The sequence below is a fragment of the Agelaius tricolor genome, unplaced genomic scaffold (assembly GCF_023055355.1).
Source record: "Agelaius tricolor isolate 1412-34295 unplaced genomic scaffold, bAgeTri1.0.p SCAF_21, whole genome shotgun sequence".
Taxonomy (NCBI): Eukaryota; Metazoa; Chordata; class Aves; order Passeriformes; family Icteridae; genus Agelaius; species Agelaius tricolor.
In genome coordinates this window covers 3,831,743-3,858,603 of record NW_027269281.1, presented here as the reverse complement: position 1 = coordinate 3,858,603, position 26,861 = coordinate 3,831,743, and the positions used below count along the sequence as shown (strand labels likewise).

Here is a 26,861-nt window from a genome sequence, read left to right as displayed (position 1 = left end):
GGAAAGGGGTCGGAATCCTGGGGTTTTCCCCTGAGTCATCTGAGCAGATGGTAATGAAGCAATACACAGAATAAATAGACTCCACAACCTGATGTAGCTATGAAGTGGGTATATATTGTCAGCGGCCGGCCGGCACAAGCAAGATAGCTCTCCTGAAAGCTTGTGCCCCGAGCCCTGGTCTGAGCCACATCTTTATTCACGAAGATGTTCCATATGCATTACATGGCACAACCTTTCCATGCATATTCAAGCCCTGGCCCTGCCTGTCCTCACCTTGCATGGTAATTAGATCCATGCCGTTCTGAGTATGCGTTGTTTGCTGTGGTGGTTGCACGGGTGTCTTTGGTGTTCTCTGAGGCTGAAGATCGTGGTCTTCTTCATGGCTGAACTTTTGAACTTTTCTCCTTTGTGCCTGCGCTTCTGGTCCCTTGGTGCTTATCTGAGTACGTCTGTCAGTCTTGATGAGCTTGGAGACAGAGGAGCCCCTTTATCTGGGTTTCTTGCATCCCTTGGTCTTTTCCCAGTATTGTTCTTTATGCCAGAAGCTTCAGAAATTTGCATTTTCCTATGCCCTTTGTACCATGGCAGAGGTTTCTTAAATAAAAGGGTAAAATTCAACACATAATTCTACAAGCTAAAATTTAAATGCTTAATTCATATTGCTAACTCAAGTGAACTCCAAAAATCTCTATTTCAGTGAAAGTTCTTTTTTAGTGAGGTAGGGTATTAACAAGGTCCCAGTGCAATGGCTACTCTTACAAGCAGAGCTCCACTCACGGTAGAAAGCAGCAGAAAACAAAACCCCGCAGTGGTGGTGAATTCTTCCCACGGCGACTGCAGCCTCCTTCCTCTCTGAATGCTGAGACTGCAAGTGAGCCTAGGAGCTGTGCCTAGCCCTTTTTTCCCCAGCCAAAATCTTGTGGTATCTGTGCCCCTCAGAGAGAAAAACCTCAGATAAGAGAACAGTCGGCCACACCTTTCCCGGGCAACTTCCTTTGTCCCTCTTAAGTATTGATAGTTATTGTTTCCTAGCAACCTATGGGACAAAATTCCATGAGAGAAAGGAACAAAAGGACAAATCCTAAACCCCAATACCCTGTTAGAATCACCTCAGCCTCCTACACAAACTGTTGAGATCTTCCTATCACTACAGAAATACAGATTGGTTCTGCCCCTTTGTAATCTGACAGCATTAGGGTATACTGTACACCAATGCTGACCAGAGCCTTATACTCCTGTGGGTCTGATGTGTCAGGCCATCAAAGCCACACAGTCCAGTAGACCCAGTCTTCCCTTTCCTCCACCTGCCTAGAGGCAGGGCCCTTTTATTCCTGGACAGAGTATTCATTACTTGATTTTTGTAACTGCAAGCCAGAAATCCCTTTATTAGGTTTTCAAGTAAAATCTTCCCTTCTACTCTGCTTCATACAAATTGGAGCAGTAAATTTCCTAGATGGATGCCTTTCGGCTGTTGTTTTTTTACTGCAATTCCCATACCAAATCTTCTAGTGTCCAGGTAGATTCACCATTCCACTTCCTCATGTCCTCCTCTGGTTGCACAGATAGAACCACAGGGTAGTACATAGTGTGTCCCACTGGTACTGTTTCGCTTGAGCAGAATAAGGCTGACAGTTCAGTATGGATGAGTGTTATAGACACATATTATAATATTGGCTTTTCACAAATAATAAAATGGATTTTATATGCGTGATGTTAAAGTAACTTTGTTATAAAGATATAGTATTTATTTCTGTTGTTAATTTAGCTTAGACATAGTAATGAAATAGCTATGCTTGTGTTAAAATGCCTGCTTGGATAGGATAACATCCAATGAACATAAGATGAAGACACCTGCAACAGATATGCCAACTATCAGCATCTGCTGTCTGAAGAAAGTATGGACCAAGGCCCAAAGTGGAAGTGATAAAGAGAAGGAGGCAAAACCACAGCCAAGAAACACGCATGCTCTAAAAAGGCAGACCCATGGAGGGGCCATGTAAAATAGTTCCTGGAAAATGTAAACTAGTTTATGGATATGCATAAGGGTCTATGAATATGCAACAGGCTGATGTAATGGAAAAGGTATTTAAGGGGTGTTATAAATGATCAGCCAGAAATCCAAATTCATAAATGTGAAAGATTTTATTTTCGCGACCAAAATACAGTCCTCAAAAACCCACGGCCAAAGAGATGGCGTCGAGCCCAGGATCAGCGCTGGGTGAACCTAGATCCGACCTCTATCGCATTGGACCCCCCTCTGTTAACGCATGCTGCTTCCAACTAGGCTATTTTATACAAATTTTTATGCCTGAGGCAGAGGTGCCCCGATTTCTTTTGTAACCCCACATATGTATGAAAGTTTCTTTCACTGTGCGGGGCTGGACAATTGCTGTTTCCTGAGTAGAGGTAGGCGCTGATCATGTCAGAGGAAGTTGTGTATTCAGATGTATCTTTCTTGGCAACTTTGGTTATCTTGATTGATGGTATCTATCAAGTGATGATCACCCTTGGGTGTTTCCTGATGGCCCTGGAGGAAGCCCATCATCGCACTGGCCACGTCTATTCATTGGAAAATGAGGCATTATTCTCCTGATGCCTTCAGGAATTTCGAAATTCAGGAGTGGTTATCTGTCCCTGGGCTGCTTGTGGTCAGAGACTCGTTGGATTTTACAATTTTATAACATACATTCTCTCCTTAAGCATGAATTACTTTATAGCAGATATTACAAGGGGTTTCCCCGAAGGTGATCGGTGTGCTCTTGGCTGAGTGCCAAGATGCACCCGGCTGTAATAACGTTTGCTCTATGGTCCTTGTCTCCTATTGTCCTTTATTAAACATTTTTAATTTTCACAGGATAGTGAACGTGTGTTTTTCACAATGACAAAAAAGACATAGTCTCTTTGAGTTGCTGGAACTGTTGGAACAATCTCTCCACAGCTGAGATGCAGGCCCGTAGGGAGGAACAGAGATTCTCTTCAAATTGCTGGAGGTGGCTGGCCAGTCCAGACAGTTGGTACCTTCATATCTGTCTAGCTCATTATTGCTAGGGTGCTGGTGTACAGGGGTGCACTTTGTATAAACTTTCACCATATGGACTGCCTGTACTGGATTTAATCTGGGTCATTGTATGTCTGGTTATTGGCCTGGTTGCTATTGTCAGGAAAATTCATTCACAAACATCAGAGATTTATGTCCAAAAAGGAGACAGAGGAGTCCTTTTACTTTATTTGAATAAAGGGAGAGGCCACGGGGCATTCCCCTGGGGTCTCTCAAATTTTTGGAAGACACGGCCTCCTTTTTATCCTAATTTTCCGGCCACATTTCCCTTCTCTCTTTCCCCATTGGCTGAGGTACTTGAGAGGTACCGACTTCCCAATACACCTGATAGCGAAGATTTCCCTATAATGTATAACCGTCCCTTTTAATTTTTAATCCTTATGGAATTTAGAGTTTTTCCCCATTGTTTCTTTCATCTTTCAATGTCCAATTTCATTTATCAACAAACCTAAAGTTTGTTTGTAAAAGCAAAAGAAGCAAATATCTTTTTCCATTCATCAATCAGTGGAATCCTTCCTATTGTTTATCTCTCAGTGCTAGTTTTATCTACCAGCAGACCCACAGCTTGTTTTTAAAGACAAATCCATCATTCCTCTCACTATAGATCACCTCCACCATGCCTTATTTCCTTGGTGGTGGTCCGCTTGCCTCTGTAATTTACAAGTTCTTCCTTGAAGGGATTCATGTCCTTTACACTTGACAGAAGGCATCTCCAGAGGCTGAGGACTCCTGCCTTTTTTCCAATTCCTTTGCCAATGGCCTTATCCTTAGCAAGGAATCTCAACTGCTGGGCTTCCTTACGTTCTGATTCCTGACTATTGGCCTGAATATCTCAGCATCAGAGCAACCAGCTGATAATTTGCTTGCCTGATTGATGGCTAAAATCTTTTTACAGATCTCACAGTTCACTCAAGAATAGGGATCGGGTGGTTACTGACTCATTTATGATTTCAGTCTCTTCCTCCTCCTTTTCTTGTGACTGCTCTGCTGCAGAACAGGCTGCCTCTTCTGATTCTTTCTCCCCCTCCCTCTTAGTAAAACCTTCTTCTTCCCTTACTAAATGAGTTGACCTCCATTTCTATTATTTCTTCTTGACTATCTGAGCAACAGATATATTTGATGGCTGAGTATCTAGTTTGAGCTACAAAGTCTATTTGTATGTCTTCATCCAGAGACCCTCTCTTGTCCTTGAGGATTCTGAATAGTGCTGAATAGTGCTCAGTAGGCATAGGCTAGGCCCCAGCACAGTGCAAGAAGTTGTGTCTCTGGCATAGCCAGGGCCAGGGCATCCTCTTTTCGAACATTCTATCACTTTATCAGGATCTCATACTTTTTCAGGAGTGAAGTTCCAGACCATCAGTGACAACTGTTCTAGATACCTGCCCATATTCTCCCACACTCCTTGCCACCCATAACCATACTGCCTTGGGGCATATCCCTGAGTGATAGTCCTAAATAGTTGGTTAGCTTTAGAAAAAGAAAAAAAAATCTTGGGAAGTATTGATAGGAGTATTTTGGTTATGGATGTTCAAGACAGCAAAGAGTTATTGTAAAAAGGGAGAAAACATCTACCCCATAGGAGAAGAGGATGGTGCCATTCTGTGTTTCCTACACCAAATGCCTCTCAGAGAAGAAAAGGGAAAAAGTGTAATTTTTGTTAATTGTCTCCATGAGATGGTTCCTGAAGTACAGGTAAGGCATCAATTCAGGGCCCAAATACCAGATTAGGCTCAAGGCCAGTGCTTTTATCTTAATGCTTCCAGGCAAAACACCAACAAGCACTGCAAACTGTAAAAGCTAAAACCAGCCTTTAACAAGCTCTCCAATTTAATGTACAGTAAAAAAGGGAGCATTGCATGGATTAGATAAAGCACTGTTGAGAACACATAAGCCAGCATCATGACCAGCACCTGTTAAATAGATATAATAATTACAAGTTCCCTTCAATGCACTTCGATCAAATCTGTTGTTATCTCAAACCCTTTAAGCCTCATGTTGGGCACCAAAATAAACTGTCAGTGAGATGGGGAAGAGAATCAGAAGGGTAGAAGTGTGGAAACATGTGGGTTCATATGACAGTTTCATAAGAAAAAAACCCAAACAAACAAAGAAAAGGAAAAACAAGTGACAAAAAAACCCAACAGTTGCTCACCACCAGGCAACTGATGTCTATCTGGTCTCTGAGAAATGGCCGCTCCAGCAAAACTCTCCCCTAGGTTTTATTGCTGAGTATGATGTCATGTCGTATGGAATGTCCCTTTGGTCAGTTGGGGTCATCTTGTCCATCTGTGTTCCCTCACAGTTTCTTGTGCACCTCTAGCCTACTCACTGGTGGGGCAGTGTGAGAAGCAGAAAAGGCCTTGGTTCTGTGTAAGCACTGCTCAACAATACATAAAACATCCCTGCATTATTAACATTGTTTTCATCACAAATCCAGAATTTAGAACCATAAAAGCTACTATGAAGAAAATTAACTATCCCAGCCAAAACCAGTACAATCTTGTACTAAGGAAGCCCAGAACTTGACAGAGTACTCCAGGTATGGCCTCAATGGGCTGAATAAAGGGGAGGGTTCACATCCCTTGACCTGCTGACAATAATTCTCTTCATGCAGCCCAGAAGACAATTAGCCTTCTTTGCTGCAAGGACACATTGTTGGCTCATGTCCAACTTGATGTTTGCTAGGACCCCCAGGGTCTTCTCTGCAGAACTGCATTCCAGCTGCTCAGTCTTCAGCCTGTACTGGTGCCTGGGGTTGTTCCTTCCCAGGTGCTGGGTGTGACACTTCTTGCTGAACTGCATGAGGTTCCTGTCAGCCTGTTTTTCCAGCCAACTGAGGTCCCTCTGGATGGCAGCACAACAGTGTGTCATCCACTTCTCCCACTTTAGGGTTATCTGTAAACTGAGGGTATACTTTGCCCAGTCATCCAGATCATTAATGAAGATGTTGAACAAGATCAGGCCCGGTATTGACCCTTGGGGTACACCACTAGTTATTGGCCTCCAACTAATCTTTGTGCAACTGATCACCACCCTCTAGGCACGGCTGTTCAGCCAGATTTCATTTCACTACATTGTCTGCTCATTCAGCCCATACTTCAACAGCTTCCCTATGAGAATCTTGTGGAAGATGGTGTCAAAAGCCCTACTGAAGTCTACATAGACAATACCCACTGCTGTCCCTTTGCCAAGCTAGTAGTTTCATTGTAGAAATGTATTAAGTTGGTCAAGCATGATTTCCCCTTGGTGAATCCATGCTCACTACTGATGATTTTCTTGGTCTTCGGGTGCCTGGAAGTCATTTCCAAGATTAGCTGCTCCATTATCTTCTGTTAGGAATGGAGAGGGGAGAGCTTAGACAAATCCCAAATCCCTGCCTTTCCAGGTTTCTGGCAGAGGATAACAGCTTTACTGAGGTGGCCAGCACCCCAAGACCCACTCTCACTCACAAGTTCTTAATAATGACTGATCAGGCCTACTACAAAATTAATTATTTATTGAGGAGACCAAAAAACAGATGTAAGACTTAAACAGATTTACTTACTACACAGGAATAAAACAAAAATAACTACTTGTAGATAAAGATACAGTGCACAATAATAATAAAGGTACCTTATGTTACAGCTAGCAAAGAAATAGTATAGATTAGGAGTCAATGTCACTTACCAATGAATGATAGCAGTGTGCAGAGAATCTCCTAATTTCTCTCAATCCCCTGGGGAAGTAATTCGATGTGTGTTGCAGCTTAAATTCCTGCTAGTAAAGTCCAGGGTAAGGAAGCAAAAAGGGCCTTTGCATGGTATCCACAGATGTTTTATTCAGCTGCGCGGTGAGATGTTCAGAGTCCCCAAGCACACACAAGTGGAGGGTCCAGGTCTCTCTCTGCCGAGGGACCCTGGGGGTGAACCTGGTTTTAGGGCAGTACAAAGATAAGGGCCAATCAGGGAATAAGGAAGGAGTGGCTCAGGGACATAGGAACAGAATAATGAGCTAATGGGATCATAACAGCTTTTTGAGGGAATCTTCTTGTGTCTCCCTAAACAAGGGAATGCCCCCCAGGGTCTCCATAGATGTGAACGTCTTCGTCATCAAGGAGAACTCTCTACACACTCAGAGAGTGTATAAGAGATTTCTGATTTCATGAAAATCATAGTGGTCTTTTATAGTTGTAAAAATGCTTGTGTTCTGCAGTCACTAATTTTAGGTTTTCCTTTTTCACCATTCAAGTCAGGATGTGTATTGCTGGCAAAGGAGGTTCTCAGCTGAAATAATTTGTCACATGACAAGCCATTCCAGTCTGATTTTAGCTGTATGTGATGGGAAGATAAGGTTTTGCTGTATCAGGGGTAAAAGGTCCTGTTACATCTTCCCAGGTATCAAGGTGAGGCTGACCAGCCTGTAGTTCCCTGGATCCTCCATCTTGCCTTTTTTGAAGATAGGACTGATATTTACTTTCCTCCAGTCTTCAGGCACCTCTCCCAATTGCTATGATTAATCAAAGATTATTGAGACTGGCCTTGCAATGACATCAGCCAGCTCACAGCACTCATGGGTATATTCCAACAGGACCCATGCACTTATGTATGTACAGATTGCTTAAGTATTCCCTAATCTGATCGTCTTCCACTACAGGTAAGTCTTCCTTGCTCCATCTTTTTTTCCCTGTCTGTGGGACCTAGGATCCTTGAAGGGTGGTCTTGCTAGTAAAGACTGGGGTGTAGAAGATAGTACCTCAGATTTTTCCATGTTCTGGGTCACCAGGGCCCCCATCCACATTCAGCCCTAGCCCACATTTTCTGTAGTCTTCCTTCTGTCACCTATGTACTTATAGAAACCCTTCTTGTTGTCTTTAACATCCCTGGCCAGATTCAATTCCATTTGGGCTTTAGCTTTCCTAACATGTCTCTGCATGCTGGGATGGTGTGTCTTTATTCCTCCCAGGTTGTCTGTCCCTGCTTCCACCCTCTGTAGGCTTCCTTTTTGTGTTTGAGTATGTCCAGGACCTCCTTGTTCACCCACAGAGACCTCCTGGCATTTTCACCTGACTTCCTGTTTGTTGGGATGGACTAGTCTAGATCTTGGAGGTGGTGATTCTTGAATATCATCAACCAACTTTCTTGGCCCCCTCTCCCCTCCAGGGCCTTATCCCATGGGACTCTTCCAAGCAGATCTCTGAAGAGACCAGTCTGCTCTCATGAAGTCCACAGTTGTGATCTTGGTTTTTTGGTTTTTCGCCCCACTCCATCCCCTTGAGGATCCTGAACTCCACTATTTCATGGTCACTGCAGCCAAGGTTGCTTTTTACCTTCATATCCCCAATGAGACCCTCTTTTTCTGTGAATATGAGGTCCATAAGGACACCTCTCCTCATTGACTCCTCTATCACTTGGGTTGAGAAGCTGTTATTGATGTTCTCCAGGAATGTCCTGGATTGCTTGTGCCCTGATGTGCTGTCTCTCCAGCAGATATCAGGGTGGCTCAAGTTGCCCATGCAGACCAGAACCCGCAAAACTGAGGCTACTTCTAGCTGTCTGTAGAATGCCTCATCTGCTTGCTCTTCCTGGTCAGGCGGCTTGTACAAGACACCCACTATAATGTCATCTTTACCTGTCTTCTCTTTAATCCTTGCCCATAAGTTTGCAGTTAGCTCATCATCAATCCCCATGCAGAACTCCATGAATTCCAGATGCTCTCTTACATAAAAGGCAACTCTCCTTGTTTTCCCAGCCTGTTTTTCCTAAAGAGTATGTTTCCCTCCATTGCAACATTCCAAATACAGGAGCTATACCACCACATCTCCATGATCCCAACAATATCACAGCCCTACAACTGCACACAGATCTCTTTCTCATCATGTTTATTCCTTATACTGCATGCATTAGTGTACAGGAACTTCCAGTTGATGAAACTGAAAAGCCACAAGTCTATGATGAGATGCATCCCAGGGTCCTGAGGGAACTGGCTGATGTAGTAACCAAGCCAATCTCCACCATATTTGAAAAGTCATGGCAGTCAGGTAAAGTCTCTGGTGACTGGAAAAAGGGAAACATTGCTCCTGTTTTTAAAAAGGGGAGAGAAGATCCAGGGAACTGCAGATGGTTGAGTCTCACCTCTGTGCCTGGGAGGATCACGGAGCAGATCCTCATGGAAGTAATGTTAAGGCACATATAAGATGAGGAGGTGATATGAGACAGCCAGCACAGCTTCACCAAGGGCAAATTGTGCCTGACCAATCAGGTGGCCTTCTATGATGGAGTGACTGCAAAGGTTGATAAGGGAAGACTGATCAATGTCATCTACCTAGATTTCTGTAAAGCCTTTGACACAGTCCCACACAACATTCTTATCTCCAAATTGGAGAGACATGAGTTTGAAGAGTGAACTATTTGGTAAAAAAGTAATTGGCTGGATGGACACAGCCAGAGAGTTGTGGTCAATGGTTCTATGTCCAGGTGGAGGCTGGTGATGAGTGTCCCTCAGGGCTCTGTCTTGGGACCGGTGCTCTTCAATATCTTCATCAATGACATAGACAGTGAGATTGAGTGCACCCTCATCTAGTTTGCAGGTGGCATGAAGCTGAGAAGTGCAAGTGACACAACAGAAGGAAGGGATACCATCCATACAGACCTGGATAAACTTGAGAAGTGGGCCCATGAGAACCTCTTGAGGTTCAACGAGTCCAAGTTCAAGGTGCTGCACCTGTGTTGGAGCAACCCCAGACATGAGTACAGACTGGGAAATAAACTCACTGAGAGCATCCCTGCAGAGAAGGACTTGGGGGTGCTGGTGGATGAAAAGCTGGACATGAGCCAGTAATGTGCGCTTGCAGCTCAGGCAGCCAACTGCACCCTGGGCTGCATCAAAAGAGGTGTAGCCAGCAGGTCAAAGGAGGTAATTCTTCTCTACTCTGCCCCCGTGAGACTCTACCTGAAGTACTGTATTCAGCTCTGGGGCCCTCAGCACAAGACAGAACAAGTCCAGAGGAGGGCTGCAAAGATGATCAGAGAGCTGGAGCACCTCTCCTATGAAGACAGGCTGAGAGAGTTGGGGCTGTTCAGCCTGGAGAAGAGAAGGCTCCAGGAAGACCTCATTGCAGTCTTCTGGTACTTAAAGGGGGCTTATAAAAAAGAGGGACAGTCACTTTTTACATGGGCAGATAGCGATAGGACAAGAGAAAACAATTTTAAAATAAATGAGGACAGAATAAGATTAGAAGTTAGGAAGAAATTCTTTACTGTGAGAGTGGTGAAGCACTGGAACAGATTGTCCAGAGAGGTAGATGCCCTGTGCCTGGAAGTGTTCAAGGCCAGGCTGAATGGGTCTCTGAGCAACCTAATCTAGTGGGTGACTTCTCTGCCCATGGCAGGGGACTTGGAACTCAATGATCATTAAAGTCCCTTCCAACTCAAGCCTTTCTATGATTCTATGAAGGGGATAATAGTCAAAGGGTCTGACAAGCTTCAGCAGTTTCTCCATTGCATGTCAGATTCACACCTCCAGCAAGCAGCAAACCTCTCTATATGACCATCAGGTCAGCAGATTGTTGTCTCCATCCCTCACAGCAGGCAGTCACCCACTACCACCACTCAGCACTACCTCCTGGTAGATCTTGCATGGTTTAGAGTCAGTTGGCCAGGTAATTTGCTTGAAAGCACACATAACTCCTTCTCAGTTTTGAGGGCAGTGAATCTGTTCCATAGTTACAAGCCTTCTGGTGGAGCTGGTAGCCTTCTCCTTGTTGCCAGAAGTAATTTTTCACCTTTCCCTGCGGCTGCACCTGACATTCCTGCTAGGGACAGACTCTTGCCTGTGTTTCCACTGCAGCTGGGGTACAGGGCTCTTAAAGCTGTTGTATCTCTGAGAAGATCCTGATTCTATATGTGATGCTGCACAGCCTGCTGACTTTCTTGTCTAACTCCTCCACTTGATGACTAAAGAAGGCTGTTAGTGTTCAGGAACACATAATCACGGAATGATTATATGCAGGTGCTTTTATTGAAGAGCTCTGGGTGTCAGGGGTGTACAAACCCAAATTGACTTTGCCATGGGTTCGAGATGAACATGTTTTTATATTTTATCGTTATATAACTTACATATTAATTATTAAGCTTACATTGTTCTATTGTATACATTGATTTCATCCAAGCATGGGTTTCTCGTGATCCCCCTCAAACCCTTGAACATAGTTTCTCATGATTCTTCTTACGATTAAACAATAATTATATCAAATTACTAAGCAATCATCTCATCTAACAATTATATCATTTATCATATACTGGTTACACAGGTGCAGTTTCACATGATCTGGCAAACACAAGGCTTAAAATTTCCCAGGGCCTACCCTTAACATTTTCCCAGGGCCTACTAAGCCTAACTTTCTTTCTAACTCCCCTGAATATACCATGATTTTAGAAACATTTTATCCCTATACTATCAAGGCCACCTCTTCCATCCTTGGGGAAAGGCCCCAGGCACTCCCTACAGCCTATGCTTACAAGACTGTATTCACCATCTAAAGCTCTATCTGGCAGAGATAGCTAGTCTAATACCTGCTGAGGAATATGGCCTATGACATGTCACCACCATACCTGAGAACATATTGGCTGGTTTGAAATGTGATGAAGATACCCCTCTGCAACAGCTGTTGCCTCTGGGAGGCTGTACTCCAGGCCTGGCTCCTTTATAGGCCTTTCCTTAGCACCAGCTAAAAGAGAGTTTGACCCTCTCTAATCAGCAGGTAACTAACAAAGGCTCCAGGCACCATGTCAGGGGTAGCTGACTATGCTTTTATAAGCTGTTAGAGCTTCCTTGGGCCCACATCCTCATAGCTTCCCTTAGCTTGTCTTTAGTTGATAGCAGCAGGCATCCTCAAGTTTCTCAGAGGGTTCCCAGGATTTCCCCAATGATCCTGGACTCTGTCCTCAGAAGCTCCCAAAGCAGAACCCAGAGACTGCTGTGCAAACTGCTGCATCTGTTTGCTGCCTCTGTTACCTGTACTCATCTTGATGGATATTGCATCTGGATACTGGAGCTGAGGCTCTCCTGGTGCAGTCCTGGGAGGGACCCAGACAGGGTGCCTGTTTCTGAGTCCCTAATTTAGGTTGCTCACCTGCCTTTGTACTTCTGCACTCTTCTGGGCTTGTGGAGCTGGACCTTTGATAGGCTGATAGGTCTCCTGTGATGGACCCGGGAGGAGCCAGGGTAGGATATTATTTAAGCTCCCCCACCTGCCATTTTTTCTCTGTTCTTTTTTTGTGGTGTGTAGATAAGCTTTTTACCACATAGCATAACATCTGTCACCAGTGTTATGAACACAGAAAGATAAAGGGATGTTTGGTACAAAATATTTTTTTATTTCTTGTGGCTAGAATTTTGCCATTCTGAAACCCATGATAATTTAGGCAGGTAATTTTGCTGAACTCTTAGTCTTCTTAGAAGGACTAGATATTATATACCACAGGATGGTATGGAAGTGATAGGAACCTGAAAGGATGGACCGTGGATCAGGGAATATTCTGGACTTTTGTTCAGTCTCTGGCTAGATTACTAAAGACAGCACAACTACAGTCTAGATCAGTGGTCTCTAAAGTCAGTGTGCAAGACAATCCATTGAGGTATGGGAAGAGAATATTTTGGCAGTGTTAATAAATAAAAATTATTTTAATACGGTATTTATTACATCTTTATCTCATACTTTTTAAATTCTATTTTTGTGCATATTAATAACACATAATAATACAATAGTACATGTGTATAATTTATAAATAAATATACATATATTCAGGGTGCACGTTCAAAACATTTTTACGATGGGGTGCATGATTAAAAAATTTGGAGACCACTGGTCTAGATGATCTTCTTGTTACATGTCAAAAATAGAATTGTCTATGTCCCCCTGTAGTGTGTTCTAAACTGGGGGGTGGGGGGGAGTGGGGTGGACTTCTGCACAGAAATTAACTATTGTGATGACTGCAGAAACTTGTGCATATTGGGAAGACAGGTGTCGAAATATGACACAAAATGAATGACACTCGCACTCTAAGAGGTCCAAGGTAAAAAAGGGGGCCATTGATTTCCCAACCTCGATATTTATAGAATTCCAAAAGTGACCACGGATTGGAGGATGAAATTGCCACCTCTCCAGTCACACTGGTCAAACCAACAGTCCATCAATTCTTTCCTCCTCCAGAAAGGAATGCAAAACAGTAATTATTTCCATGAAAAGTGTGTGAGAAACTCCATTACAAAAATGTAAACATCAGAAGGCTTAGAAGAACTTTAGAAGAACAGGTAATCCAAATCTTCCAAGAACTGATTCCCCTGTAATAAACTTTAATTTGGAAGCAGCTCATGTACTCCTACACTTGTGGTCCACGACCCACCCCTGTAAAATGTCCACAAAACATCCACAAAATGTCCATTGTGCTCATTTAGTCCACCTGTTCTGGTGGTCACTCAGGACAAGAGAGGTGGTGTGTTGTGTGGAGTTACTGGGCACCAAATGTAGCTCAGATAGGGTCGCTGCTGCACTGCAACTGCTTCTTGTAAGACTTTTCCTCCACTGGTTTGGGTGGTTCCTGCTATAGTAATTCCTCTGGCTTAGACTTATCCACAGACTACAGTCACTTTGAGGTGCACCTGCTCCAGCATGGCCTTACCCACCACTACAGTCCCTTTGGAAGTAAACCTTTTCCAATATGACCTTACCCATGTGTTGTGGTTTAGAATAGGAGGAAAATTTAAGGAAGTGATGTAGAAGTTTTTTATGTAATTGATAATTTATCAAATTATTAAGGAGTTAGATATGTTTTTGTGAAATATATCTGTCAAAAATAAAAAAACTTGGGAAATTTTTTTTGTTAGGAGTGAAGTAATATGGTTGGGCAGGTTCTGTTTCTGGCTGGGTTTACCGGTCTTGTTGCGGGGTTGGGTTCTTTTTCTTTGGGTTGCTTGCTGGTTCCCTTTCCTTTCTTTTATTTACTTTTAGGTAGGGAGAGGGGGTGTTGTGGGCTAGATAGAACTAACTTTATTAACATCTAACGATTTTCTACAAGTCCTTAATCCGAAACCTAGCTGTACTTGTTACACCCCGGGAGCAGTCCTGGGTTGGTACCGGGATTTTACTCTGTAGAAGTTACTTATAACTACTAAATATAAAAAAAAAAAAGACTACCCCCTCACCCCTCAACCCCGGTGTACTACTACTAAGTTCTAGCCTAACTAATTAAATCCAAGCCACTTCCCCCAACTACCATCTAAAGTACCCAACTCAACCAAGGATCAAATAACCATTTAAAGGGCCCAAGCGTAATAGTAACCCTTTCAGTACTTCAATCTTCCCTCAAATAAAAGAAAAAAACAAGATACAAACAAAAGAACAACATAAAAATACCAAAATCAGTAAAAAAAAGTTAAATCCCAGATAAAAAGCATAAAAACCCCCTTGTTTTTAAAACTGAAATCCTCTTATAAACTACAGAGAAAAGATTCTTTTTTCCTATAACACATAAAACTATGGGGAAATGAAAGTGTTCAAATTAATGTTGAAGAAAAGCCTCCATACTAAAATAAGTAGATCTTAAAATAGCTGTAATCCCATGAAAAGTTTAAACAGGAAATAAAAAAAAAAAGTAGTCCTTTACTTCCAGGAAAAGAAAAAGAAAACTTCTGTTCCCAGAAATAAAGATTATTTTGAAGATAAATAATAAAAACTTCTACCTTTAAACAACTTATCTTTAAAACAATACCCCATAAGTCGACATGGCTATGAGAGACAACTGCTCACTTTGAAAATCTTTTAAAAGGTTTTTTAAACCTTAACAAAAGTACAACAAAAGGACTAATTAAGGAAAAATTAACAGCACTGAGAACTGCCTTTGTGGCTGCCTACCACATGGCTAGTTCATCTTCAAGATGGATGCTCAGTCTTTTATACCCCTGGGGGTTGCATCAGCCAACCCTAGCCCCTCCCAAAGTCTGTCAGTCCGCTCTTCTTTGCCGTTTATTGCTGGAGACTGCTTTCTTGTAACTTGATTGGAGGTCAGGTGTTGTCATGCCGTACCCCCTAAGCAACAAGCTTTTCCATTCCCAACTGCCCCATGCAATGGGCACGTGTGCACGCCTTCTTTCTACCTGTACTAGACAATCCAGGCTGTCTGATGGCAACAATATAGAGGGGGGTGAAAAAGGGAACTATGGGGAGAACAGAGGACATCTAAACTACAATAACATAACTATACATCACTAAAGCTTCTCTTAATAGTCACACAATATTTATCCCTTAATTGAGAGAGCCAGTCATCTCATTATCCAACTATAACATGGCCCATCAACAAGCTGTGAGAAGGCTTATAAGAAAAACTTCACAATAGCAGGGTTCCCCAAACAGCTGTTATTTGTAACAAAATTAAGAACCACAAAAAAACTATTTTTCCCTCTTGTGAAGAAGTCTCCGTAACCTTAACAAGAGAGACTTCTCTCCCTAAGTAAACTAAAAAAAAACTATTTTCAAAGTAGTAAACTAACTAGAAACCTTAGATTTAGTTTCTTTACATTATCAGTAAAAAAAAAAAGTTATAAAGGGAGAAAAAGTATTCTAAAGAGTTTATTTTAATTCTTACTACTTTTTCCCTTTAATTACTTTTAATAAAATTTTCTTTATACCCTTTTAAAGTTTTGAACTTACTTAACCTTTCTCCTTATCCTATCTCACAAGAAGTAAATACCTTAATAATTATCCAACACTAAAACCCACCACACTCATCAACACATTAACTGAAAAATCTCAAAATTAAAGAAATCTAAAATTAACAAAACAAAACCACTACACAAAATTGGTACTTCTGCCCGGTTTCAAACTGAAACCACCACATCTTTTAGGAAAAAATACAGGCAATTTATAAACGCTGTGAGATGAAGAATTTATTTAGAGAAATAAATAGTGAAGCAGGTATTAAATAATAAAATTAAGTAGAATGATAGTGAAAAAGTTTTATTGTAATTATGGAAAAAATCTAGGAGTGGAGGTTAGTATAATTTTTTTTCCCTTTACTTAATTTAGTTAATTTTATTGTTCTAGGTAGAAGTTATACATGGAATGTAATTTTAATAATAATTCTTTAGCATGTATATTTCACAGATGCGAAAGGTAGAGTGTTGTGGTTTAGAAGAGGAGGAAAATTTAAGGAAGTGATGCAGAAGCTTTTTGTATAACTGACAATCTATTAAACCACTAAGGAGCTAGACACAGCTCTGTGAAAGACACATGTTAAAAACAAAAAAACCCGGGAACTTTCTCTTTCCTTCCCGGTACGGAGCGAAGTAACATAGCTGGGCAGGCCCCGTCCTGGGCCGGGCCAACTGGGCCCCCTTTCCCTGGGCTGCCTGCCGGTTCCCCCTCCCTTCCCCCATCTACTCCCAGGCAGGGAGAGGGGATGCCGCAGGCCAGATAGAACCAACCTTACTAACATCTAACTACTTTCTACAACTCCCCAACCCGAAACCCAGCCACACCCGCTACACCCCAGGAGCAGCCCTGGGTCAGAACAGAGGTTTTACCCAGTAGAAGTTAGCCACAACCATCAAACATGAAAAAAAAAAAGACCACCCCACCCCTGCCTGCAATCCCGGCGAACTACTACTACTAAGTTCTAGCCTAACTAATTAAATCCAAGCCACCTCCCCCAACTACCATCTAAAGTAACCAACTCAACCAAAAATCAAATAATCATTTAAAAGGCCCAGGCTGCAGTCCCTCCAGGGGTGTACCTGCTATGTCATGGGCTTATTCATGGCCACACATTTTGAGGTCCTCCAGTATGACCTCATGCACAGCCACTGATGCTTCAAGATGTACCTGCTATGGCACAGACATAACCACAGGCACATATGCTTTGAGATTTACCAGCTCTGGTATGGATTTATCCATGGCCACAGACACTTCAGGGTGTCCTGTTCCTGTGTGGACTCATCCACAGTCCCTTCAACTTGAATTCACACTGGAGTTCTAGCCTGTCCAGTACAGCAGCACAGAAACAGCAATGATGCCCAGGCCATCTGCCAGCGCATGCACATGGCTATTGCTGTTATCCAAATGTTCCCAGGCACAGCAGAGTAAGAAGATGAGCAGATGAGCAGCACATCGAGCAGCAAAAAGCAGCCATGAGTAATAGACTCTGATATACAGTTAGGCAAGCAAGCCCCATGGCAAGTACAGGAGCCTGCCCATTGAAAGCTAAAGAGCACTGATGCCTTGAGAAGGCTGACCTAGAACAGAAGCTAGACAGAGTTAAAGAATACAGTAGGTATTTATTAAAAGGCCTCAATGGATACAGCTTAGGCAGTACAAGAGCCCAGCCAGGGCTACACCCAAGATGGACCCAAAATGGTCACAAAATGGACAACCAGTCACAAACTCTGGTCCATTTGCATATTGGAGTTAATTGTCCAATTAAAGCTTTAGGTTATGAAGTTCCATCCTCCTTGTTTTTCTCTCTTCAATTCACCGTTGTTTATACTTTTTGGCCTGGAGCTTGTAGCGGTTGTCCTTGGTCAAGCTGGAAAAGGATTGTTTTGTCTACCTACCCTGTGAAAAGACCTTGCTAACACTTAATATGAAGCTCAGAGCTACACACTAAAGCAGCACAGAATCTGAAAAATATGAAAGCTAAAACTTAAGGCATCAGCACTAACAGATATAAATTCCATCTATCACATCCCAATCAAATCCATCATTATCCTGAACCCTTTGAGCCCCTCACTGGGCACCAAAAAGGGCTGTTGTGGTTTAACCCCAGCCAGTATCCAAGCGCCATGCAGCCATTTGCTCACTGACCCACTGAGTGGGAATGGGAGGAGAATCAGAAGAGTAAAAGTGGGAAAACTTGTGGGTTGAGATAAAGACAGTTTAATCATAGAATCATACAATGGCTTGGGTTGGAAAGGACCTTAAAAATCATCTAGTTCCAACCCCTCTGCCATGGGCAGGGAACCTTCCACTAGATCAGGTCGCTCAGACCCCATCCAACCCAGCCTTGAATACCTCTAGGGATGGGGCATCCACAATTTCTCTGGACAACCTGTACCAGTGCCTCACTATCGGTGCTATGATGCCCAACAGGCAGGAAGAATGATGCACAGAACTCCATGATATCAGAAGGCTAATTAATTACTTTATTATACTATAACTATATTACACTATATTACACTAACAAGAACTATCACTAACTAACTAACTAGAAAACCTGTGACTCTCTGCTTGAGAGTCCTGACACACACACGGATCTAATTGGTTAATGAATCTAAAACACTATCACTAGAATCTAATTAAGCAATCACTTTGGGTAAACAATCTCTAGAACACATTCTACATGGGTACAAACACAGGGGCAGTAAATGAGATAAGAATTGTTTTGATTATTATTTTCTCTACTTCTCTCACAGCCTTTCTCAGGAGAATCCTGAGAAAGCTAAATCTCTCTCTGTTCAGAGGGCATGTGAATACCACACCTCACAACTCTCACAGTAAAGATTTTCTTCTTAGCATCTAATCTAAACCTACTCTCTGACAGTTTGAAGCTATTCCCCCTTGTCCTATCACCACATGCCCTTGGAAAAAGTTTCTCTCCATCTTTTTTGTAGGCTCCCTTCAGGTACTGGAAGGCTGCAATTAGGTCACCCTGAAGCCTTCTCTTTTCCAGGCCAAATAATCCTAATTCTCTCAGCGTTTCCTCATAGCAGAGGTGCTCCATCCCTCTAATCATCTTGGTAGCCTCATCTGGACTTGCTCTAAGAGCTCTGCCTTCTTCCTCTGCTGAGGACCCCAGGGCTGGATGCAACACTTCAGATGGGGTCTCATCAGAGTAGAGGGGTAGAATTCCCTCCCTCACCCTGCTGGCCACAGTGCTTTGGATGCAGCCCATGACATGATTTGCTTTCTGGGCTGTGAGCACACATTGCTGGCTGATGTCCAGCCTCTCATCCACTAGCACCCCCAAGTCCTTCTCAGCAGGGCTGCTCTCAATCCGTTCATCCCCCAACAGGGATTAGTACCAGGAGTTGCCCCAACCCAGGTGCAGCACTTGGCACTTGGTCTTATTAAACCTCATGAGATTCCCATGGGCCCACTCCTCAACCTTGTCCAGGTCCCTCTGGATGGCATCCCAACCTTCAGGTGTGTCAACTGCACCACTCAGCTTGGTGTCATCTGCAAATTTCCCGAGGGTGCACTCGATCCCCTTTGTTTATGGCATTGATGAAGATATTAAATAGCACTGGTCCCAATACAGACCCCTGAGGGACACCACTTGTCACTGATCTCCATCTGGACTCTGAGCCATTGACTACTGCCTTCTGGATGTGACTGTTAAACCACATTTTTATTCTTTTAACAGTCCACCTATCCAATCCATCTCTCTCCAATTTAGAGAGAAGGATGTTGTGGGGGACCATGTCAAAGGCTTTACAGAAATCCAGATAAATGACATCTGTAGCCCTTCCCTTGTCCACTGATGGAGTGTCTCCATCATAGAAGGCCACTAGATTGGTCAGGCAGGACTTGCCCTTGGTGAAGTTGTGCTGGCTGTCTCAGATCACCTCCTGTTCTCCATGTGCCTCAGCAGAGCTTCCCAGAGGATCTGCTCCATGATCCTCCCAGGCACAGAGGTGAGTCTGACAGGTTGCTAGTTCCCAGGGTCCTCCTTTCTGCTCTTTTTAAAGATGGGGACAATGTTTCCCTTTTTCCAGTCACCTGGGACTTTACCTGACTGCCATGACTTTTTGAATATCATGGAGAGTGGCCTGGAAACTCCATCAGCCAATGACTACAGGATGCATCTTATCTAGTCCCATAGACTTATGTACATTCAGGTTCCTCAGGTAGCCATGAACCTGATCTCTTAGAGTGGGAGGGACTTTGCTCCCCCAGTCCCCATCCTGCTGTCCATCCATTCAAGAGGTGTGGGGAGAGAGGTTGCCATCAAAGACTTGAGGCAATGAAGTTAAGCACCTCAGCCTTCTCCTCATCCTTTGTTACGAGTTTTCTAGTACTGTTTATCATTACACCTTCTTTGACCTTCCTTTTCTGATTAATGCCTGTAGCAGTCCCCCACAATAATGTCACCTGTCCCTGCCCTCCCTTTAATCCTGACTGATAAGCTCCTAGTCAGCTCCTCATCCCTCCCCAGGGGAAACTCCACTCACTCCAGCTGCTCATTTATATAGTCTGTTTAATGTACCAGTAGAAGCCCTTCCTGCTATTCTTTGTGTCCCTTGCCAGGTTTGGTTCCAACTTTGCCTTGGCCTTCCTCACCCCATCTCTATACAACCAAACTTTATACTCTTTCCAGGTTACCTGTCCTTGTTTCCACTGCCTGTGCATTTGCTTCTTCCCTTTGATTTTACTCAGCCATGCCAGTCTCTTGCCTTCATTGTCTGATTTCTTGCTCCTGGGGATTGCTGGTTCTTGTGCCCTATGGTAAACCAAAAGCCATGCAAGCAAAGCAAATCAAGGAATTAATTCACTACTTCCCATCAGCTTTATATCCTAAACATGATGTCATATGGTATGGAATATCCCTTTGATCAGTTGGAGTCAGATGTCCCACCTGTGTTCCCTCCCAGTTTAACTGTATCCCAGCCAAAACCAGTGCAGTGATACAGCTGGGTCTTGCAAAATTAAAGCTGAAAGCAAAGGTTCTGTCATAAACACATCTGAGAAAAATTGCATTGCCTGATTATTACAAGTTCTCAAATCATAATAATGACAACTTACTTAAACTACATGAGAAAATATGTACCTTATAAATCTGAGTTAGAGCTCTTTTTTTTTTTTTTTTCTCAAGAGAAATCAGAAGTGATATTGGCCAGAGGTTGCTATTACCAACACAACTGGTGACTAGTCAAAAGTCTTATGTATCCTGTGGTTTGGATGTATTACTGAATGACACATTTATCCAGAGTTGGTTTAACTCTTAATATAAAAGTGGGGTGCCAGATAAGACTGTGGCTTAGTTGTGGGTGTGGCTATTTTACTATATGCAGATAGAACTAAGTTGATCCTAGAAACAATACATATTAGTATAGATGAAGTGGTACAACCTCCCTAATGTGAATTCCTCACTACTGGTATGACTTCATATCAGGGTGTAAGTCTCTGTCTGAAGTTTCCCTCATCTGCCTCATGATCGTCATGAAAGGGACAGAGATTGGGACCACTGAAGAAAAAGGACCCTTGTCTGAAATTCTGGCCTTGTTGGAGATGGTCACTTGCCAAGACCCTGAGGCCTGGGCACAGCCTCTGGCATTGCTAAGCTATTGTTCACAGGTGTGTTTGCTGTATGCTACACTGGGCCCAGTGAAAGGTAAAAAGGGGCACTCTGCCCTTTTTTGCAACGATGGCCCTGGAATTTCCCCACATCTCAGCTTGGCTGGACTTCTCCTGAGGAAGGTTTTGGTGGTACCCACAGAAGACCCCTCACCTTTTTTACAACCACATTGACAGACAGACTGAGATGGGAGAAGCCTCTCCATCAAGGACTGAGACATGAAACCCCTATGGAAAAGCTCCCCCTCCTCCCAAGGACTGAGACTGAAACCTCTAACCTGAGGAGAGGTGTGTGGGGGAGGTAAGCTGACCAAACCAAGATGTTTGCCTGCAGGTTATGACCACTGGACCAAGAAGACAATGGCTCTCACTTACTGCTGAGAACATGGACTACCTGTTACATCTATTCTTTATTGTATCTGTTTCCCCCCCTCGCAATTTTCAATAGAGTTATCATAATAAAAACCTCTGAGTTAGCTAGAGATTTCGAGATCTCCCCAACATAACAGGCGGATCCTCAGCTGGACTGGACCAAAGGACTTTGTCTCTATGTTAAGTAGCTATATCCCCCTCTCTCTCTCTCTCTCTCTTCTCTCTCTTTCTCTATCTTTTTCTCTCCCTTAATCCCTCTATCGCATTTGCTGTGGTCATTCAATAAAAGGTGCATTTGTTTATGATTATTACTGCAAATCCCCTTGCTGTGTCGGTTTTTTGCACTCTGAGATCAATTAACAAACCATCATGAAACCCGTTCGTAAGGATGGATCGTGACACAGGGTAAAATACTTAACCTTTGTAAATGACTTCTATGGTGCTGTTCCTTGGAAAACATTGAAGAGTGTAATATTATGCAAGTGGCAGATAATGTATCACCTATTAAGGACTAATTATCAGTTTTATTTAATGAAACTCTTTTCACTGTGTCCTTCAGGACCATAGCTCTAGCAGAGCTCAATGTATTCTTTATCATTTCTATATTATTTTACTACTCTATTGTAAACGAATGCTGATTATTAAATTCCTATTTAAATTATTCATTGCTGTCTACCACAGGGAAATACAGGCAGGAATGATCAGAATTTGTAATGCTGAGCTGTGTGTAGTGTGTGTGTTTTCCAAAAGCTTGGTAACTTGTATTGTATCTTACTAGTGTTAGAATAGATCATTCAGTGTTTGAATTCCTTGGCATACTGTACTGGCAACTTAATGGGCAAACTTCCTATTTCTCCCTCACATTTTCAGTTGTAAGGTGGCACTGGAGGGGTTCATATGTCTATTTGTTTTAATTTAGTTTGGTTCTAATCAACAAAACATAAAGGGAGGAAAAATATCTAGTTTTTCAGGCCCTTGGATGTAGTGTAGAAAATTGTGCATTTTGCATCATCTATCAGTTGATGACAGTTTGTCACACTGTTCCACTGAATTTGATGAATTTTCTTCAGGACGTAAAATGCCGCACAGTGTGATGTTGAACAGTGTAAACATGATGTGTGTATGTAAACTAAAAAAACTGTCACATGTCATTTTGTTCACATACTTTTTTTCTTTTTTTGACATAGGAAAAGAAATCTAAGATATATATTGAGGGGGAAAAAAAGATGGATTCACAAGATTGTGTCCCAACAAATTCAAAGCAAGATATGAGCCATCACATAAAGGGTAACGCTGGTAAACATTATCTTTGTGGCTATTGTGCAGCCTTCACCAATATAGTAGTCACCTTTCCCATCCAGAAGGTCCTCTTTCGACAACAGTTGTATGGCTTGAAAACAAAGGATGCAGTACATCAGCTGCAGAAAGATGGAATTCGAAATCTCTATCGTGGAATCCTTCCTCCATTAATGCAAAAAACAACTACCCTGGCTCTAATGTTTGGCTTGTATGAAGATTTCTCCTCCTTGCTCCATAGTCATACAAGTGCACCTGAACTTCTAACTTGCAGCATGGCAGCAGTGCTTGCAGGGACCACAGAAGCCCTTCTTACACCTTTTGAGCGAGTCCAGACTTTGCTTCAAGACTACAAACATCATGACAAATTTACAAACACTTACCAGGCTTTCAAGGTACTAAAAGTCTATGGGATTAGAGAATATTATCGGGGTTTGGTGCCTATTCTGCTCCGGAATGGAAGCAGTAATATCCTCTTCTTTGGCCTACGAGGACCTATCAAACATTGTCTGCCTGAAGCAACTTCTCATAGCACTCACTTGGTCAATGACTTTATCTGTGGTGGGCTGTTGGGTGCCTTACTGGGATCCTTATTTTTCCCAATGAATGTTGTAAAAACTCGCATGCAATCTCAAATTGGTGGTGAATTTCAGTCTTTTTCAAAAGTTTTTGTGACAATATGGCTAGAACGTGATAAAAAATTGATGCATCTTTTCAGAGGAGTCCATCTGAATTACCATCGTTCTGTCCTGTCCTGGGGCATAATCAATGCAACATACGAATTCTTGCTAAAGCTATTATGAGAAATGTTACCTTCCTTTGAAACACCTCTATTCACTTGGGTATTTGTACATTTTAGATCACTTTGTCTCTGGAAATAGGTTAATTTATGGAACTTTTTGTAAATAATATGGAGTACCATGAAACTTGAAGAGAATTCAAAGCAGCCATTACATTTCAGTAGAGAGATGGATGATATTGTTAGTGGCTGCTTAGTGTGGAAGGTAATTAGTCTTATGAACAACCTTGAGTATTTATGGGGTAAATAGCAATATATCTAAATCTTGATGCAATTCAATATACTTCTAAACAAGTTAAAGTATTTATATATTGGTGGATAAATTTACCCATAGTGGAATATCTAGAAAAATGCAAAGTAAAAAAATATCTGTATATTGGTCCAGTAGCTTATTCTATAATTTCAAATATTTCCCAATACTCACAATAATCAAATTTTATGCTGCACATTGTATAATTTGAAAATAAAGAAGGAGCCAATGAAAGCTAATTCTTTTGTTTGAAACACTACAGAGGGTTAAAAACTGAGCTTCCAAATGTCTTGGGGCTCTAAATTATCTTTGGAGTTTAAACAGAAGCTGCCAATTTTTGATTAGGATGACTTTCTTTCTGAACCTCAAGTTTTAAACTGAGCCTACACAAACTATTTTTTCAACCATATTACCACTCAGCTTTAACATGAGCATTATCTCATTCATCAATAGCTACTGAATATTAAACTTCAGTGTAAAATGACCAAATGCAAAGTGGGATTGTGCCTATGTATGAGTGTGCCTTGAAATTAAAAGGTGGAAGGAGCAAGACAACAATTTTATCTCAAGCTTTAAAAGTGTTCCTTGTTGAAAAACCTATTTGCAAATTTAGTATACTCAAGTTTTCTGCTTTTGTATTGCTTTGTTTCTGTTGCAAACAAAAAACTGATCTCACTCAAATGTTCAAACAGTAATACATCTTCCTTTGATTAGCAAGCTACTTGATTTACAGCTTTTTTTTTTCTTTTGCAAACTGTTTTTGTTTAATTTGTGCTGTGACAGAATTTTATATCAGCACTGACAAAGTGAGATTTCTGGGTATAAGCATTTAAGGCCTTAAAGGGAAAGCAAGCATAACTACCCAACAGGTGACTGTCTTAATTCTTTCTTAGTTCTTTTTTCTTTATTTGGGGGTGTGTTATTCATGAAAAGTTTATGAAGCATTCTTTGTTTTGGATTTGGGGACAGGAAAACTTTCAGAAACTATTTTTAATTGTTCTTTTCCTATTTTTTAGGCCCTGTATAACTATCACTGGTAATACAGTAAAACAATAAAAGGAGTTGTGTGGCTAATAACTTACACTTCAAGCATTTGTAATTTGGTTAATAGGTAACAATATGCAGTAAAGACAGGGGTGTGGTCAGCTGCTATGCATGAAGGTTACTTGCATGTTTCATTCACCAACAAAGAGAAAGGTGTAAAAGGGTATTAGCAAGCATAAACATGACCCAAATTGAATCCTAGAGTGAGGAAGAAAACAACCAAAAAAGCCGTCAACATGAACATCATATTCCTCCTGGCCATGGAGAGCAGTAAAAGAGCAAGCATAACACCAGGGAAAGGAACAGAAACTAAGAAGGGTGGGGGTGGAGGTGTGTGGGGGTGTGTGTATTTCAATTTGAAATACATGTTTTTTTCTTTTCATGTAACAATTAGATCCAGACTAATAATGATTAGACTCTCAAGTTTTCAATTACACTAACAATAATTTTTTTGTTTTACTTATACATATCAATGCCTTAAAGAACCTAGAAATGAAACAACACACTTTTGAGATAATATTAGTATAGGAGGTAATATAAAGGTTGGTCTTTATTGGAGGCCTCCAGGGGCAGATATGGAAAATGTCCACAAAATGCCCACCCCCACACAGGGTGAATACAGTTTTATAACTTTAGCAAATTAGCATAATTGACAAAAATCACCAATTAGAGACATAAGTGGTTAGGCAATTTCCCTCCAGTTCAAGTCTCTCCTAAATCCTCCCCACTCAGATGGGAAATAAACTTTGTTTATGAAAATATGTCTCGAAGAGCTGGTCTCAACCTTGGTTTCTTGTATCAGGCACAGGACCTGCAATGCCTCCATGGTGTTCAGCAGCCTAAGATATGAAATGCCTAGTCATGATGACTGGACCTAAGAAGCCCCTCTTCCACCTTCGGACCCTTGTTATCTCTCTGTAAGACTATGGGTCACTTTCCCCTCGACCCCTACTATTGGACAATTTCTAAAACTCCTGTACCCTATATAAAGAGCTACTTTTTCCCAGCTCAGTAGAAGAGCTGTCCCTGAGAACCTTCTCAGAAGACTCCAATAAAGACATCTCTGTGGAACCTCACACAGACTTCTCCTCTCTCTCCCTTTGTCTGCCAAAGGCACTTAGCAAGCTAAAGAGCTGAAATCACAAATGAGCTGATAATTGCTAAAGAGCTAGTCTCACTTAAGAGCGAAGCTTGCTAAGGTAGCCTGCGACTGGGAGCTGCCTGGGAGCCCAGGCAGGCTGTGCTGAACAGGACTGCACTATTCAGACCTGCGACAGCCAGCCGAGGATATCCCAAAACCCAGCCGAGGCGTGCATTAGTTCCCAGGAAGAACCAAGATAGGACTGAGGCCTATGTGATTTGTCTTTCTGCCTATCAGGGTTGGAAAAAGTACTGGGGCTAGCTAGTAATTATATAACTACACAACAATAGAGCTAGAATATATGTGTAAAGAATATAGAGAATATATAAGCAAAAATCATTCTGGCAGCATTCCCCCCTTTAGTCTTGTCTAGTCTCTACTCTTTACATTGAACCACAGCATCGCATCATACAGCCAGCTATTATGCAAAGACTAACTACAGATATAAGTAGCATGAACTGTTCCTTTTATCCAGGCCCAGTTCAGTAACCATGAAGTGAGTGTATGGAAGGTATATTCAAAGTTCAATGAGCCTTTTGAAAGTTACCTGATGTAAAATTTGAGTTTGCTTCCAAACTT

At 42.1% G+C, this 26,861-nt stretch overlaps 1 protein-coding gene across 1 annotated transcript in view; it reads left to right on the top strand.

Annotated features, from left to right (window-relative positions):
- The window catches only part of LOC139598970 (mitochondrial nicotinamide adenine dinucleotide transporter SLC25A51-like), a 63,023-nt gene extending 37,837 nt beyond the window's left edge, over positions 1-25,186 (top strand). Inside the window, exon 2 of the mRNA XM_071445907.1 lies at positions 22,940-25,186. Within this exon, the coding sequence (XP_071302008.1) occupies positions 22,979-23,851 (873 nt within the window). The 5' untranslated portion in view covers positions 22,940-22,978 and the 3' untranslated portion in view covers positions 23,852-25,186. The remainder of the gene's footprint in view (positions 1-22,939) is intronic.
- Positions 25,187-26,861: the final 1,675 nt, after the last annotated feature.